This window comes from Protopterus annectens, chromosome 8.part0 (assembly GCF_019279795.1).
Source record: "Protopterus annectens isolate FY-2018-M chromosome 8.part0, PAN1.0, whole genome shotgun sequence".
In the NCBI taxonomy this organism is placed as follows: Eukaryota; Metazoa; Chordata; order Ceratodontiformes; family Protopteridae; genus Protopterus; species Protopterus annectens.
In genome coordinates, this window is record NC_056741.1 from 1,919,248,323 (window position 1) to 1,919,265,824 (window position 17,502).

Below are 17,502 nucleotides of genomic sequence, written 5' to 3' on the forward strand. Positions count from 1 at the left end.
ACTTATCTATACCTTTCTATCCTATACAACCTTTGTGGTGTATTTGCTTGTAACTGAAGGTATTGTTTTATTTTTATATGTATATTTTTTATTAGCAATATGTATTGCCTACCTATTGGAGGCACCTGACATCTGGGGCAAGAAAAACTGAAGAAAATGGCGTTGGATGCATTTTTTATACCCCTGGCGCACTGACGTCAGGGAAGAAGTGACAGCAACCAACGCCGGACAAAGACTTTGGAACTCTGGCCGACTGCGGGACCACCTGACGGCAGGATAACCCAAGTGTGATGACTGCAGCAGTGTTAACACTCGAACTTCTACATTTATGGTAGGTACAAAAATGTACTTTCCTTTCTTGAGCCTCTGGTTTCTTTTCTGTTTCCTTCTGTTTATTAGATGTCTTTATCGTATAAGATGATTAGGCAGCAAACTCAGTCTGAGGAAGCTGGAATAAGAGTACAGATCATTGTGGGTAGAGTCTGTGAAAAATGCAGTCTTGTCAGATCCAAGGACTGGATCTGTAACCCAGTAGTGAGGAATAATGAAACTGGATAAAGCAGATGCTAAGTTATAGTACATAACTTGTAGTATTTGTAAAGCTTGTTCCATCTTCTCTTCCTGCTGGATCCTAAGCTTGTTCCATCTTCTCTTCCTGCTGGATCCTAGAAAATAGTGTCCGGTCTGTGGATCTCTAAGGCACTTTCTGTACTGCTAAGTGGTCCATCACACCCACAAACAGGCAGGTGGGAAGGACTCTTGAACTTTAGTAGACTGCCAGAGGAGGGCAACACTACTATGTGAATGCCAGTAAGACAGTGTCTTCTGTGAATATCTACTGTTACAGGAAACTACGATTTGGACAACTATACTTAAGTCGTAGTTAGTGACAGATAATAGTTTTGTATGTGATCTTAAAAGCTGAGTTAAATGCACAGAATGCAGATACTTGAACTGATGGCCAAAGTTTGGTTTAAGGAAAGAAAATAAGAATTTTATTTGCATGTGCAGAGCGTATTACTAGAAGGACAGTGATGAAACTAACAAGAATCATAAGTAAAACGTTAAACTGTACCTCCTGCTTAAATTGTGACAGGGAAGGAGAAAATGGAATCACAATAGGGCACAAAATGTTATGATTGGTAATTAAGACCCCAGTTACTAAGTTCATATTGAAAAATCACATTTATTACAAATCTGAAGTCCAGCACATCAAAGATAAGTCCCCTAAACTTAAAAAACAGGTGCATTTCTGAAAGGTTGGCAGACTCTCTTCGCATTCCTTATGTTATGAAGTATCTGAGATCATTCAGAAGAAAGGAAAGGAAAGCTGCAGCTAAGGGAAAATCTGCTTATCCTTCAGATCCTACATGTGTGATCTCCAGTAGGCACCACTGCACTCCACCCTTGTTTGCATTTAGGCCGATCAGTGAGAACTTGATAATCAGTCCTAAGATAAGGTGTTTTGTAAGCAGAAAATGGTAACAAAGCTAGCTTTATGAAACAAACAGATAAATCTCTGGTTGCATACCCAGGTTTGAATAATGGGCTGGACATTATAAGAGCAAGACAGGAAGAGATTGCAGTGAGTGTGCTGTAACTGTTCACTTGGTGGTGGTGGGGCAGCTGGTACAGTTGTAAGTTCTGTTGAGGAAATGCACGTCATTCATATACTCTGATTCTAGCATAAGCATAGCTTAGGAAATTGAAACATGGTGGGTGTGTAAAAGCACATAACTGTCCTGGGATCAGCATAACAAGCATTACACTATGCTTGGTAACCACCAGGGAAGAGGTGCAGGTTTAACATAGAGACATTGCACCCAGACTTTTCCAGCTTCTTTCTGTGGTCTACGAAATGTGAAATCAGCCTAAGGAGAATTTCTTAAACTTTCAGGACTTAAGCATGCAGTACATCCTCAGTTAACAGTTATAACTTTCCTATGCTAGTTTTGTACTTCCCCATGAATCCCCCTCTCCATTTTATTTAGTTTCTTCCTGCTTCTCAGTGCTTTTAGTTGGATGCTATTAGCTTCAATCTGTGCTTTTAAATTGTCATAAATTGTTGCATTTTGCACCTAGCTTTTTGGGAGCATAGGTTGCTAACCTTTAGCACTTCTTTTTTCAGTCTAAGTTGTAGTTCAAGAAATTTGGTACTATTTGAAAAACTTCTTCCATTAAGGCATTTCTCATTTGCTGCAGTGGCTGCCATTCTCTGCTGGGACTTGTGGAATTCAACTTGATTTAAGGGAAGTAAAAAACAATGGTTTTAAAAAATCAAGTAACATCAATTTTTCTGATGAGGAATTAGACCTAATAACACTAATTAAGAACTGCAGTGTTAGAATAATGAAGCCCGACAAGGGTGGTGGGCTCGTTTTTATGGATCAGTTGGTTTACAATGAGAAAATAGAGGCACAACTTGACATAGATGTATATAGACAAGTGTCCCTTAACAAAGTTAATGGGGCATATAACAAAATTAAACAAGTCATCGAGGACTTATTTTTGGAGTCATCTATTGATATAGATTTGTATCACTTTCTCTTAATGTTAGCTCCAACTATCCCTGCAATTTTTGGCACACCGAAGATCCACAAATCTTTGGAGGATCCACCTTTCAGAATTATTGTGGATGGACGAGGTTCAACCACCTATGGATGTGCAAAATTTGTAGATAGTATTCTTAAACCAGTCTTAGAAACAGAACCACAAATCTGTAAAGATTCGTGGGCTTTTTTACAGACTGTCAAACTAGAGTTTAAGCCCAATTGCTCATTTCTAACAATAGACGTTAAAGATCTCTATACGGTTATTCCGTATGACTTGGGCATAGAATGGACTTCTGAATTTCTTGTAGCAAAAAAAGCAGATAATAACACCATTTATTTAGTGACCACACTATTAGATCTCATTCTAACGAACAATTATATGACTTTCAACAACAAGTTTTATTTGTAAAGGTCGGGTGTAGCCATGGGCTCTCCTTGTGGTGGCAGTTTTGCCAACACAGTTATGGCCCATTGGGAGCACTCTTGTCTTTACCAGAATCAACTTTTTCAGAGTAACGTCTATTGGTACACAAGGTACCAAGATGATATGTTTTGTTTATGGGAAGGTGATGTAGCCGAGATCCCGAGCTTTATTAACGATATATCTAAGACTACTACATTTTTGGAATTTACCCATGAAATAGGGGTTGATTCTATCAGTTTTTTAGACATCATGTTGGAAAAGGACCAAGTAAGGCACTGCTTTAAGAGTAAAATTTTTAGAAAGCCGACCTATTCTAACACTTTTTTGCATTACACTAGTAATCACCCTCAACATCAGAAGCGTGCTGTAGTTAAAGGTCAAATGGTGAGAGCAGCACGAATGACTTTGGATGATTTAGATTTTGAACAAGAGTGTAATTTATTAGAAACTATGTTTTTGAATAGAGGCTATCCTTCTCAAATAATAACTATTAGGTTAGAAGTTGAACTTAAAAGGGCATGTGGTTCTTTTGCCCCTCTACTGAATTTTGACCAACATATATACCATTCCATTAGTAGTGACAACTTGTATCAAGTTGAATTGGTCAATAATTCTTTAAACGATGCAAACCCAAATATTTCTAACTCTTCTACTTTACCTAGCAAAGAATCATACCAAATAAGTTTTATACACACTTATTCTCTTGATTCTAATTCTATCAAGAAGGTTTTGTACAAGAATTGGGTTTTGATTGGTAGTAATGAACAGCTTTCAAAACCTTTAGGGGATAAGCCTAAGTTAACTTGTAGACGAGGACTTAATTTGAAAAACATAATTGAAAAAAAGAATGACATTTGTTTAACACATTCCAAAATCAAAGGTATGTTTAAGTGTGGCTGTTATACACAATGTAAACATATTTTAGTCAGTAATTTTTGTATTATTAACGGCCATAAATATTATCTCAATTCTAGATTTAATTGTGATTCTAGAGCCGTTACATATGCAGCTTTATGTCAGTCTTGTAATGTATTTTACATTGGAAAGACAGAAAGAAAATTCAAACAATGAATTTATGAACACGGTTATGCTATAAATAATAGGAATCCTAACAACGCCCTAGCCAAACACATTATGCACAATCCTACTCATTTATTCAAGTTTATAATTTTACAACAGAGATGTATTGACATCAGAGGTGGCCCTTGGCATTTAAAACTTGAGTTGGATGAATTGAGATGGCAGATAGTTACGAACGCTCACGCCCTGTCTATTAAGTGTGTGTTAAAATTATTATCATTAAGAAGATAAATAGTTTATCAGAGGGAACTGTATATATTCATGAAAAATTAATTCAATTATTTTTAATAATGAGACACGCTTAAAGTATTAATAACACAGTATTTATTTTGTTTGCTTATATTTAAGCATATTTTTACGTAAACACATTCATTTAATGAGATTAATGTTTAAAAGTTACATTGCTATTTTTTATATAAATGTATATGTACACATTACTTTTGCAATGAACTAATAGATGTTAAGTTGTCAATCTCGCCTTCATTCTTGCTTAGCTTGAGAACTCCTTTTACCAGCTCGAGGCAACCCTATATCCCATGATGCAAGGCGGGACTACCTCAGATCTCGTTTGCCGCTTTGCGAAGAGGTCTCCTTTTTTGCCAGCTGAGGTAAGTTTGAGTTTCAAACAACTTTAGTCAGGGTTTATCTCCCCCTTTTTTCATATTTTTTAGTGGATAGTCCATACAATCTCCCTATTCTCCTTATAGTAAAAATTTTTACTTTATAAAAAGTTTTAAAAAAATTTTCAGTTAGGCCTGGGCCTTCCTTATTAATCCCTATCTGTGTGTCTGTGTTTGGGGATTAATTTGTGTGACTGTTTTTGGTGTGTGTGTGTGTGAGTATTTTATTACTCTCTTTCATTAGACTATGTCTAAAGAGATAAAGGTCTCGGGCTTCAAGAAGTGTGACTCGTGCTGTCAGGAAATGTCTCTGACAGACGGTCACACTTCTTGTGTTTACTGCCTGGGGCCTTTACACCTGCAGGACTCCTGTGCTTTGTGTCACTCTTTTAGCCAGCGAGTCCTGCAGGAAAGGAGGAATAAATTAATCCTCCGTGGCTTGCTAAAGCCGGAAGGTTCACCCACTAAACCTGGGTCCAGTAAGCCTTCTAAGCCATCCAGGGGTCAGGCTACAGCTTCCAAGCCTTCCCCGGTGACTCCCGACTCCTTCGGAGTCGAGATCGGCTCCGGCCGGAGCTGATCTTTCTCCTTCTCAACTAGGGTCGGTTCCGACACCCAATCTGCTGTTGCCTTGTCGGCTCCGGCTGGAGCCGACACAGTATCCAGTATCAGAGCAGAGAAGCCTTCGGCTCCATCTGGAACCCATAGGACGTCGGCTCCGATGACTTCCTCCAAGAAGAGATCTCGGTCCCCGTCTTTGGAATCTATCCACTTGGCTCCGGGGTCTCCTCTTTTGTCGGAGCGGAGTCATCGGAGCCGATCTTCCAGGCTGTCTGACCACGATTTAGAGAGGGTGGTAAGCAGGCTGCTAAAGTCGCAGGCACTGGCCCAAATGCTCCATAGCCCGTCTCAGCAGACTTCGGCTATTGCATCACCCCTTGAACTTCCTCCTCCGACTCCCCACCAGAGTTCGGAGCCGGAGCTTCTCGGGACAGCGACTGTTTCGGCGCCGGAACCGATACATCCCCTTTCGGCTCCATCATCTTCGGCTCCGATCTCCTCCTTGAGACCTTCCTTGGAGGGATCCGGTCGTCGAGTTTCCCTAGTCGGCCCGAGGGGCTAGTGGCATCTGACCCTTGTCCGACCCGCTCTCCCTCTCGGGCTTCGCAAGCTCGGCACCGACATCGGCCTCGCAGCCTTCCCTCTCAGTGGAGCCAGGAATTCCTATTTCCTCGGAACGGGAATAGGGGAGCCTTTGAGGTGATGAGGAGTGTCCTGGCTCCTGAGCCAGGTCAACGGTCCATCCCTCTAGCTCCTCCCTCTTCGGTGCCTGTAGATGCCTCTTGCCAGCCTCTTGCTCTCAGGCCCAGGGATCCATTGCCCCAGGTTTCCCCATTGGGAATATCTTCCTCTTCCGAAGTTTCTCCTGATCCTGCAGGGGAACCCCCTCGGAAGAGGACGTGTAAGAGGAAACACACAGACTCCCCTGAGTCTACTACATCTGATACCGACTTAGATGAGTCGGAGGGTTCCCACGATGCCCCTCTGAGGATGTCTCCTTTTCAGACATCCTTGAGCTCCTCAAACAGAGGGGGAATTGGCCCTCCATTGACCCCTCCGAGGATGAGTCGGTATACCTGGAGGCTTTTGGATCCCGACCCTCCACCTCCTGGGTGTCTCCGCCTTCGACCCACTTATGCAGGTAGTGGCTCGAAGGCGTGGCAGCTCCAGATTCTGTGGAACCTGTCCCCAGGAGACCATCCAAGTTTATTACGGCCCCTACGGACAAACAGTTTCTTTCCAAGGGCGTCTCTGTGGATGCTATGGTGGCGGCCGCCACTAAGAAGGAACTTGCAGATCCTTCAGTACCTGTCCATCCTCCTAACAAGGATTCTAGGACCATGGACAGGTATGGAAAGCGGATGTTTTCTTCAGCGACCTTTGCTATGTGTTCGCTGAACTACCTTTGTCACTTCACCAGGCTTCAAAGAGATATTCTCAAGGAACTAGGTGAAGTGGTCCAGGATCCTTCTGCTGCTGGGGCTCAAGAAAAGATTGCCTCACAGCTAGCAATCCTGAATTCCTTATCCAACTCCTCCATGCGGCTCATATCCTATGCGGCCGATGGAGCGAGAACGCAGGCACAGGAGTGGCTCTTAGACGTCAAGCCTGGATGCGGCTTTGTAATTTTGTGGACCCCTTTAAGGCGTCCTTCACCAATACCCCCTTTGATGGTTCGGCTTTGTTCGGACCTCAGGTGAAGGATACTTTGACCAGGTGTGAGCAGGACGGTAAAACTCTTTCTGCTGTTGGAGTCCATTTTTCCACCCCTTCTAGACCATATCCCAAGGGTCAGAAGGGAGGGAAGATGTGGTTCTGCAAAGCCCAAGGAGCTACACCGGACACACGTGGTCAGTTTACCCCCAGAGGCAGAGGGGGTAACAATAATAGACGCTGCCCTAGAGGCAGGGGGGGTCCTCAGAACCAGGGCAACAGGGAGTCTCTTCCTGAGAAGCCCTTTCAGCACCCCTGAGGTGTTGCCCGACTGTCCACCCTTGGAGGCAGTCGGGGGAAGGATTTCGCTGTACCCAGTAGCCTGGCATTCCCTCTCACAAGATATGTGGGTACAGTCGATCATATCCGAGGGTTACAAAATCCCCTTCAAAAGGTATCCCATACCTCAACAATCCCTTCCAGACATCTCACCCGGTCAAAGGGATTTGGCAGAACAGGAGGTTTCAAAGCTCCTAGAAAAAGAGCCGTCCAGACTGTTCTGGCAGACCAAGTAGGATCCGCGCCTACTCGAGATTCTTTTGGTCCCCAAAAGGACGGGAGATTGGAGACCAATATTAGACCTGAGCAGTCTAAACAGATTTGTCAAGAAGGCAAGATTCCGGATGGTCACGCTTCAGTCCATTCTGCCCTTTCTGGGCAAGGACAACTGGATGTGCTCTATAGACCTTTAGGACGCGTACTATCACATAAAGATTCACAGGCGCTCCAGAAGGTTTCTCCGCTTTCGACTAGGGACCAGTCATTACCAATTCAAAGCCCTGCCCTTTGGCCTCACTTCAGCCCCCAGAGTGTTTACCAAATGTATGGCAGTGGTCACAGCTCATCTGAGACGTCAAGGATTCCAGGTGTTTCCTTATTTAGACGACTGGCTCCTCTCCGCCACCACCAGGTGTCAGCTTCTTCAGACAAGAGACTACACTCTGCAGCTATGCAGGAGTTTGGGAATTTCAGTGAATTTCGAAAAATCTTCTCTGCGGCCTTGCCAATCTATCACCTTTATAGGCGCAGAATTAAACACCGTCAAAATGTTAGCCAGACTAACAGATCAAAGAATTCTGGACATCCAAAAATTCGTTCGGATTTTATTGCAGAGCAGCAAAGTCAAAGCCAGGCTGATACTAAAGGTTCTAGGTCTTATGGCTGCGGCCATTGTTCTACCACTGGCTCGCTTCCACATGCGTCTTCTGCAGTGGATGTTATTCACTCAGTGGTCGTTCCACAGTCTTCCGATGAGGCACGAAATCTTAGTCACACAATCGTGCAGGACTCATCTGGATTGGTGGATATCTTCCCCTCTTCTTCATCAGGGCCGACCTTTTGTTCCCCCTCCTCCGGTTGCCACAGTTACTACGGATGCCTCTCTGATCGGGTGGGGGGGGGCATTATCAGGGCAGGATGGTCCACAGGACGTGGCAACCCATAGAATACCATCTGCACATAAATGTCCTGGAGATGAGAGCGGTGCTTTTAACGTTGCAAGCCCTCAACGACTTTCTTCCCGTAGGGACTATTGCAGTACAAACGGACAACATGTCCGTGGTCTGGTACATCAACAAGCAGGGCGGGACCAGGTCCTATCCGTTGTGTCGAGAAGCTCTCAGACTTTGGCAATGGGCAATCTCCTCTCATCGGTTTCTGATAGCAACACACATCCCCGGCAGGTCCAACCTCTTGGCAGACAGACTGAGCAGATCCATTCTCATGCCTCACGAGTGGTCTCTCAATCAATCTGTAGTGGACCAGATTTTTCTGAAGTGAGGCACACCTTGTTGCGATCTTTTTGCTACACCCCAAAACAACAAGTGCCCCGATTTTTTCACCCTCTTTCACCAGGCCAACCCCTGAGAGACTCTCTAACCCAGGATTGGCCCCGGGACTTCTACGCTTTTCCTCCCTTTCCCTTGATTCCACAAGTCATTCAGAAAGCCACCGTTTTGAGGGCCAAATTGATTCTCATTGCCCCTTACTGGCCTCGACAAATTTGGTTTCTGTCTCTGCATCGTCACCTCCTGGTGCAGCCCTGGCATCTGGACCCAGTTCCGGATCTCTTGATCCACCAGTCGGGTCAACAGCACCGGGCCATTCATTCTCTCAACCTCACTGCTTGGTTGCTCCACTTCCTTCCCTAGCCAGGCTTCCTATGATCTCTGATTCGGTCAGAGACATCTTAGTGGCTTCTTTAAAGTCGTCCACCAGAACCGTTTATGCTAGCAAGTGGCGACGTTTTTCCATTTGGGCAAATTCCAGGAATATTGATCCCTTTACTGCTCCTGTGCATTCTGTTTTAGATTTCCTGGCTGAAGTTTTTCAGTCAGGATCTTCTTCATCTACAGTAAAAGTTCAACTGGCTGCTATTTCCAAGTATCATGTTGGCTTGCATGATCATAACATTATGTCTCATAGACTATGCAAGGCCTTTCTGAGAGGAGTTTTTCTCCTAAAGCCCGATAAAGCATCCTCCTCCACAATGGGATCTAAATTTAATGTTGGCATCCTTGATGTTACCTCCCTTGAACCGTCTGCTTCATGTTCTTTGAAATTATTGACCTGGAAAACTATATTTTACTGGCTGTCACTTCAGCAAGAAGGGTTTCGAGATTCAAGCTCTCTGCATCCGTTCCCCTTACTTGGTTTTTCACAAGGACAGGGTATCCTTAAGAACGAACCCGTCCTTTCTTCTCAAAGTTGTGTCTCAAACCAATATTAATCAATCCATAGATCTACCAGTTTTTTTCCCAAACTATTCTGACAGAGCTGAACAAAAGCTTCATTTTTTGGATGTCCATCGTCAGCTCAGGTACTATTTGCATAGAACGAAACAATTCAGGAAATCAGATCAATTATTTGTCTCCTATGCAGAAAACAGGAAAGGTCTCACAGTGTCTAAAGTGACCTTATCCAGATGGTTGTCTTCCACCATTTCTTACGTGTACTCTCTCAGAGGCAAGCAACTACCTTCTAAACCGAAAGCACACTCAACCAGGAGTCTATCCACTTCTGCAGCCTTTCAGGATAGACTACCTATTGATACCATTTGTGCAGCAGCTACTTGGGCCACTCCTCATACCTTTGTCTCTCATTACAAGTTAGATTTGGCCTCCAGAGACAGGGCCAGTTTTGGTTCCACAGTTCTCAAGAGTCTGTTCCATTGAGCCACCCGGGATACAGGTGCTAGGGGCGCGGTCCCATCCAGCAAGAATGAAGGCGAGATTGACAACTTAACATTTAGAAGTTATGTACCTACCATAACGCTCCATGTTAGTTGTCTTCTCGCCTTATTTCTTAAGGCCCTCCCTCCTTCCCCCTGGCCTGGACAGATCTTGAAGAGTTCCGATCAGGTTGTTTCCTCCTGAGCCTTCATTAGAGGACTCTTTATTATGAACTTGGGTTTCCTAAATATATTAGGTTAGTCCTTAGCAGGGTAGGTTAGCTACCAAACGAGATCTGAGGTAGTCCCACCTTGCATCATGGGATATAGGGTTGCCTCGAGCTGGTAAAAGGAGTTCTCAAGCTAAGCAAGTGCCGAGTCGGAGCCGAGGATCGGCTCCGAACCCATCCAGCAAGAAAGAAGGCGAGAGAAGACAACTAACATGGAACGTTATGGTAGGTACATAACTTCTAATTTAAGGATAACATTATGAATTTAAAGTTTACAATTTTATAATACTAGTTGATTTATTTGCATATTTCCAAATGCTATTTACATTAGGAAAAGTTATTTTATCTTATTTTTAGTTTGAGCTGGAGATTAAATGTATTTTAATATGGAAGTTTTTACATATATTTGATACACAATGTAAAAGAACCGCTTTAAGGATCAATTAATGATTAATTGAAGTTTAATTACTTTGAAGTACATAAATGTGGATTGGTTTAGTGATACTGTTTTGTCTGATGAAGGCTTGGAATTGACCGAGCCGAAAGCGCTTACAATAAACAGTGGTAACTTAATTTTCAACATTGCTGCCTGCTCTTATCGTTTCTAGTGCCACATTTTTTGGGTGTGTAAAAGCACATAACTGTCCTGGGATCAGCATAACAAGCATTACACTATGCTTGGTAACCACCAGGGAAGAGGTGCAGGTTTAACATGGAGACATTGCACCCAGAATTTTTCCAGCTTCTTTCTGTGGTCTACAAAATGTGAAATCAGCCTAAGGAGAATTTCTTAAACTTTCAGGACTTAAGCATGCAGTACATCCTCAGTTAACAGTTATAACTTTCCTATGCTAGTTTTGTACTTCCCCATGAATCCCCCTCTCCATTTTATTTAGTTTCTTCCTGCTTCTCAGTGTTTTTAGTTGGATGCTATTAGCTTCAATCTGTGTTTTTAAATTGTCATAAATTGTTGCATTTTGCACCTAGCTTTTTGGGAGCATAGGTTGCTAACCTTTAGCACTTCTTTTTTTCAGTCTAAGTTGTAGTTCAAGAAATTTGGTACTATTTGAAAAACTTCTTCTTCCATTAAGGCATTTCTCATTTGCTGCAGTGGCTGCCATTCTCTGCTGGGACTTGTGGAATTCAACCCTTTTCTTCATTAATTTAGGTTTTTGCTCTTGCTTCACCAGTCTATACTTTTACTTCTAGTAGTTGTGACTGCAGGGAAGCAGCTTACTAAGTCTGACAGTCATGATAAATTTGTGTATTGCTTAGATTGAGAACATGAGTTGGAACCTTGTGTTTTAAACAGTTTTTGTAAGACTACCTTGTGGTGGGGGGGGGGTCTTAGGGAAGCAGCTTTGTAGATTATTGTTGAAGTTCGAAGTAAAGAGAAGCCTGAATAGGGCTCCATCCTCAACCCTAGGTTTTGTTGCTTCTCATGATAGGTAGAAAAGGTCTCAGTCTTGCTTCTTTCTTAGTTCTTCCTGCCAGGCCCTTTTAGGTATACTTTTTCTAAGATGAAGTTAGCAAAATGTAAGGCTAAATGTGCTTAAGTTGGTTAACTTAGTCATGTTTTTCTACAGGTGTTCATGCTGCTGTAATGGTAGGAGTTCCCCTTCTAATTCTTTTATTTTAGCATCTTTTTTAAATCCCTTCCTTTAATAGAAAACAAACGTTGACAGTTTCCATTATCTTCTTGCAGTGTACATATATGTTTTATTTTTAACAGTGTTTACTGTGTACTTAAGGAAGAATGCTCTGAAGTTTAATTGGTATGTGCCGGTCCCTACCTGGGCCAGTAGTCAAGGAGCCTCAATCCTCGCCACTGATACCAGTGAGGGACAAGCCACTAGGAACAAAAATGGATACACACAGTATTTTCAGATGCAGCTGTCTGCACCAAACATAATTTCCCTTAAGAGCACGCAGGGAACACACTCCAGATGTGGGGCTCGACCCCCCCCGGCCTCAAATAAGACTCTACTCTGACCACTTTGGAACTCTGCGTCCCTGTTCCAAGTAATTGACACCCACACTTGGATATTTGATCTTCTCACACACACACCTACCTGGGAAAGGCCGGCACAGATTTACCAGTTGTGTCCCCTCTTCCTAGGGTCTATATTGAATTAGCGAACACTTAGAAAAGCAAATGCTAATTCATCTACCATTTTTAAGCGAAAGATTAAAATCTCGAACACCTGGAACAGCGATTTTTTTTTTTCCCAGGGGAAAAAAATAGTTGGTCCACCAAAAAATAAATAAATAAACAAACTTAAAACATTATCTAATGTGGGGGGCTTCGCTCCCCACACTCCCCCTACTTAAATATACCAACTCTGAGATCGCACCACAGTGGAGGAAATGGCGAACTCCCAAAACCGTCCCAGCAATTTTTTTTCCATGTGAAAAAAAATCGCTGTTCCGGGTGTTCGAGATTTTAAGCTTTCGCTTAAAAATGGTCGATGAATTAGCGTTCGCTTTTCTAAGCATTCGCTAATTCAGTATAGACCCTCTTCCTAGACAATAAGGTAAGCATGCTGCCATCAGTCTGATACCGTAAGGCTCTTACAAGAGTAACCAATTATTCAGAGTAAAATTAATACCAATGGAAATGGTAGAGTTTGACCAGTGTAGCAAGGCTTTCAGGAGCAGCCACCGTGTCACTAAAATAAGCACAAGTACTTTTAAGATGTTAAAGGTATTCTCTAAAAGGCCAGCTACAATGAATGGTATAGAATTATTTAATAATAAATAATAAAATAGAAAACATGAGCATACCGAGTATCTAGTTACAGTAAATACCAGAGTTTCAATCACAGGAGATATAAAAATAACACAGTTGGATAGATTCACACAGATGCAGAAAAACAATACTCAACTATTCTCACTATATTTTCCTGAGTGACTAAAGATTTACTGTTCCCTAGTTAAGTTACTTTAAAAAAATTTTTAAAATTATTTTGTGGGTTTTTATAAAAAATTAATTAAATTAAAATTATCCCCCTTTTTTTTACAATTTTCCTTTTAAACCCCCTTTTCTTAAATTTTCTAAAAAATGTTGTTAATTTTTTGTAAGACCCCTTCTAAATTTAAATTTCAAAACTCTCGTTAAGTAAAACTTAGAGTAACCCCTTTTTTTTTTTTACCAAAATTTTTTTTCGGGTTTTTTTTTAAAAATTTTCAAAAATTTTTTTTTTTTAAATTTAAGTTTGTTTTTTCTTTTAAAATTTTTTTTTAAATTTTTTTTTAAAAAAGAAAAGAAAATACCAAACCCCGTTTTTTAAAAATTTTTTAAAAAAAAAAAAATTAAAAATTAAAATAAAAAATTTTTAAATTTTTTATTTTTAATTTTAAATTATTTTATTATTAAAAAAATATTTTTTTTTTAAAAATTTTTTTGGGGGTTTTTTTTGGGTTAAAAAAGTTGAAATTTTTTATTTTTTTTAATTTTAAAAAATTTTAAATTTTTTATAATTAAAAATTTTAATTTTTTAAATTTTAAAATTTTAATTTTATTAAATTTAAAAATTAAAAAAAATTTTTAAATTTAAAATTTTTTTAAATTATAATAATATTTATTTTTTTAAAATTTGTTTTTAAAAATTTAAAATAATTTTTAAAAAATTAATTAAATTTTTAAAATTTTTAAAATTAATTTTTTTAAATTTTGTTAAAAATTTTAAAATTTAAAATTTAAAAATTTTTTAAATTTAAAATTTAATTATTATATTTTTTAAAATATTATTAAATTTTTTAAAAAAATTTAATTTTAAAATTTAAAAAATTTAAAATATATAATAATAATTTAAAAAATTTTTTTTTTAAATTATGTTTTTTTTTAAAAATTAAAATTTTATATAAATATTTATTAAAATTTAAAAAAATTTAAATTTTTATTTAAATTTTTATTATTTTTATTATTTTTTTTAAAATTTTAAAACATAAATTTTTTTATTAGATTTTTTTTTATTATTATAAATTTTTATTAAAATTTTAAATTTTTTTTTTATTTTAATTTAAAATTTTTAATTTTTTATTTTTAAAATTTTTTTTTTTTAAATAATTTTTTTTAAAAAAAAAATTTTTAAATTTTTTAAAAATTTTAAAATTTTAAAAATTTTTTTAAATTTAAAAATTTAAAATTTTTATTAAATTTTTTTTAATTTTTTATAAAAAATGTAAATAATTTAAAAAAAATAAAAAAAAATTTAAATTTTTTAAAAATTTTTTTTGAAAAAAATTAATATAAAAAAATTTTTAAATTTTTTTTTTTTTAAAAAATTTTTTAAAAAAAAAATTTTTTTTAAATTTTTAAAAAAAATTTTTTTTTTTAAAAAATTTTTATTTTTTATTAAAACAAATTTAAATTTTAAAAAAATTTTTTAATTTTTAAAATATTTTGTTTTTTTTTTTTAAAATTTTTTTTAAAAGAAATTTTTTTTTAAAATTTTTATATTAATAATTTAATTTAAAAATTTTTAAAAAAAAATTTTTTATATTTAATTAATTTATATTATCCCTTTTTTTAAAATTTTAAAAAACCTTTAAATTTTTTTAAAATAATAAAAAAAAAAAATTTTTTTTGTTTATAAATTATTTAATTTAAAATTTTTTATTAAAATTTTTTTTTTTAAATTTTTTATTAAAAATGTTTAAAATTTTATTTTTATAAATTTTTAATTTTTAATAATTAATTTTTGGGTTTTAATAAATTTTTATATTATTAAATTTTTAATTTTAAAATTTAAATTTATTAATTTGTTTTTTTTAAAAATTTTTTTTAAATTTTAAAATTTTTTTAATTTTTTAAATTTATTAAAATTTTTTTATAAAATTTTTTTTTTATTTTAAATTTTTTTTTGTTTTTTTATTAAAAATTTTTTTTAATATTTTTTTTGATAATTAAAAATATAATTTTTTTGTTTTGTTAATTTTAATTATTTTTGTAGGATTCCACATTTGGTGGGTCGGGCAAAAAAAACATTTTTTTTTTCCCCAAAAAAAAAATTTTTAAATTTTTTGGGGAACGTTTAAATTTTTAAATTTTAAATTTTATAATTTTATTTACCCTGAAATAAACACAGTGATGACTGTGCCATCTGTTGGGACTCCATGCAGTCTACCCTTGAAACTTTACTGCATATGGACTCTGTAAGTGAAATTATAATATTATACAATAACTTGTTAGTGCACTTGTTAGTAGTTTGCGGCTTCAATTTACTAACACAGAAGCTGTTGTATCAATTGATAAGCTATTATAATGTTTTTAAGTGGTTAGTAACATAAAAAGAAAAATGCTGTATAATAAACAGTTGTTTCTGATGTTTTTTTATGGACAAGCTTAACTTTATCATAGTAAGCAGCCAATAAAAACACACCAGTACGGAAATATTGACTGGACTTGCTACTTTTGATTCATTTTCATATAAGACAGTGTATTAGATAGCAAAAGACTTGGATATCTTTTTAAATGCTTTGATGCGTGTCAATTGTGGTGGTCTTTGCTTTTAATAAAAAGCTCTGTGATCATGATTGTATAATGCGTTGCACGACTGTCTGACAAACAAAAATTTGATGTTATGTTGTCCCTACCTTGCCTTCCTTCTTGTTGTTTGGGTTCTGAGCTGATCCTCGGCTCGGCGTTATTCTTAAGCTTGAGAGCTTCCACTGTCTGTATGCTAGACCCTATCCCATCATGCCTAGTGCTGATTACCCAGAAATCATTTGCCTCTTGAAGCATCAAGCTTGCTGGTGACTCGCTCAGGCTAAGTTTTTGATTTTTCTTATTATATTCTCTGCTAAACTCTTAAACTATTAAGGAGTCTTTCTATAGATCAGTAGTAGTAGTAGTTGTTCTAGGATCCCCATCTCTGTTTTGACCATTGTTATTGTTCATGCCGTTGTTTTTCCCTTCAGGCCTATTCCCTTACAAGTCCGTTTTTAGTTGGAGAATTCTTCCTTCTTTCAACCCGCTTCATTTGAAGGGTTTCCCCTTATTCCCTCCTTCTCCCTTTTCTGTTAAGGAGTTAGCCATTTAAGTTGGAGTCTCTCCTCGGTTGAGGGAGTTGTCGTTTAACTTAGAGGCTCCCCCCTTCCTTTTTATATGTTTCTTTCTGTGTAAAAAAAATTTTAGATGTAGTGTTTTTTGTGGTTATTGTAGAGTAGTATACTTTTCCTATAGCTATAGTTTTGTTGTGCTTGTTGCTGTTTTGTGTTTATTAAAAGGGCCCTTTGACACACCTGTGGAAGGGAATCTTGTAAAAAAATTCTCCAGACCGACATCTCCGTTGGTCAACCTTGGAGCCGTCCAAGCAAAAAGACAAGTCTTCCAGTTCGTCGGATCTGAAACTTCCCAGGTCCAACTAGACTTTATCTCCTGTGTTTCGGTCAGTGTCGTCAGAACTGTCTAGGAGTCACAAAATGACTAGGTCTCTTTCTTTGGTGGGCAGTCACCGATCATCTTCCCACTCCTTTCAGTCATTCCAGAGCCTTTTAGTCAATGATGTGGAGAGGGTGGTGACAAGGCTAGTCAAGAGACCGGCTCTTTCAAAATCTTATTGAGCCCAGCCCGTATGGATGTGGAACTGACTACTTGACCCCCCGGATCGTCTCTTCCTCCTTCGACTCACCTGAGCTCTGAGCCGGAGTGCATAGAACTCATTGTGATGGAACCGTCTTTTCCGAAAACCTCCGGTCTCTCTGTTCCGACATCTGCTGTGATCTCCTCGATACCTCCATTATTTGTTCAGGGATCTGGAAGCTGACACACACTCTTGGGCTCCGAGGGGAGGAGTGGCATCTTTCCCTTTTCCGACCCCACTATACCTCTTGAAGGTTTGGCGCAGGTAAGCTTGGCTGTCACATTGGCCTCAGAGCCATCGCCCTTGGTGTGGAAGAGGTCTCTCAACTCTTTGGAGCCGAGGACCCTCTCGGGCCGGTGGTGCCTTTGAGGTGATGAGGAGTGTGCTGTCCTCTCAGACCTCTCCTCCCTTGGCTTCAGCTACTCCGTCCCCTACGGAGCTAGTGTCTTCCCTCTCACCACCCCTCCATTCAAAGTGTAGGAAACCTATGCCCCAGGACACCCCATTGGGTGACTCCCCTTCTCCCGAAACCTCCCCAGAGCATCCCCCTGAGGAGATCCCTCGGA

The 17,502-nt window shown here is 38.4% G+C and overlaps 1 protein-coding gene across 1 annotated transcript in view; it reads left to right on the plus strand.

Moving 5' to 3' along the window:
• Nucleotides 1-17,502, plus strand: part of AMFR (autocrine motility factor receptor) — a 1,369,298-nt gene that overhangs the window by 832,959 nt on the left and 518,837 nt on the right. The window contains exon 10 of the mRNA XM_044081420.1: nt 15,440-15,472. Within this exon, the coding sequence (XP_043937355.1) occupies nt 15,440-15,472 (33 nt within the window). The remainder of the gene's footprint in view (nt 1-15,439; nt 15,473-17,502) is intronic.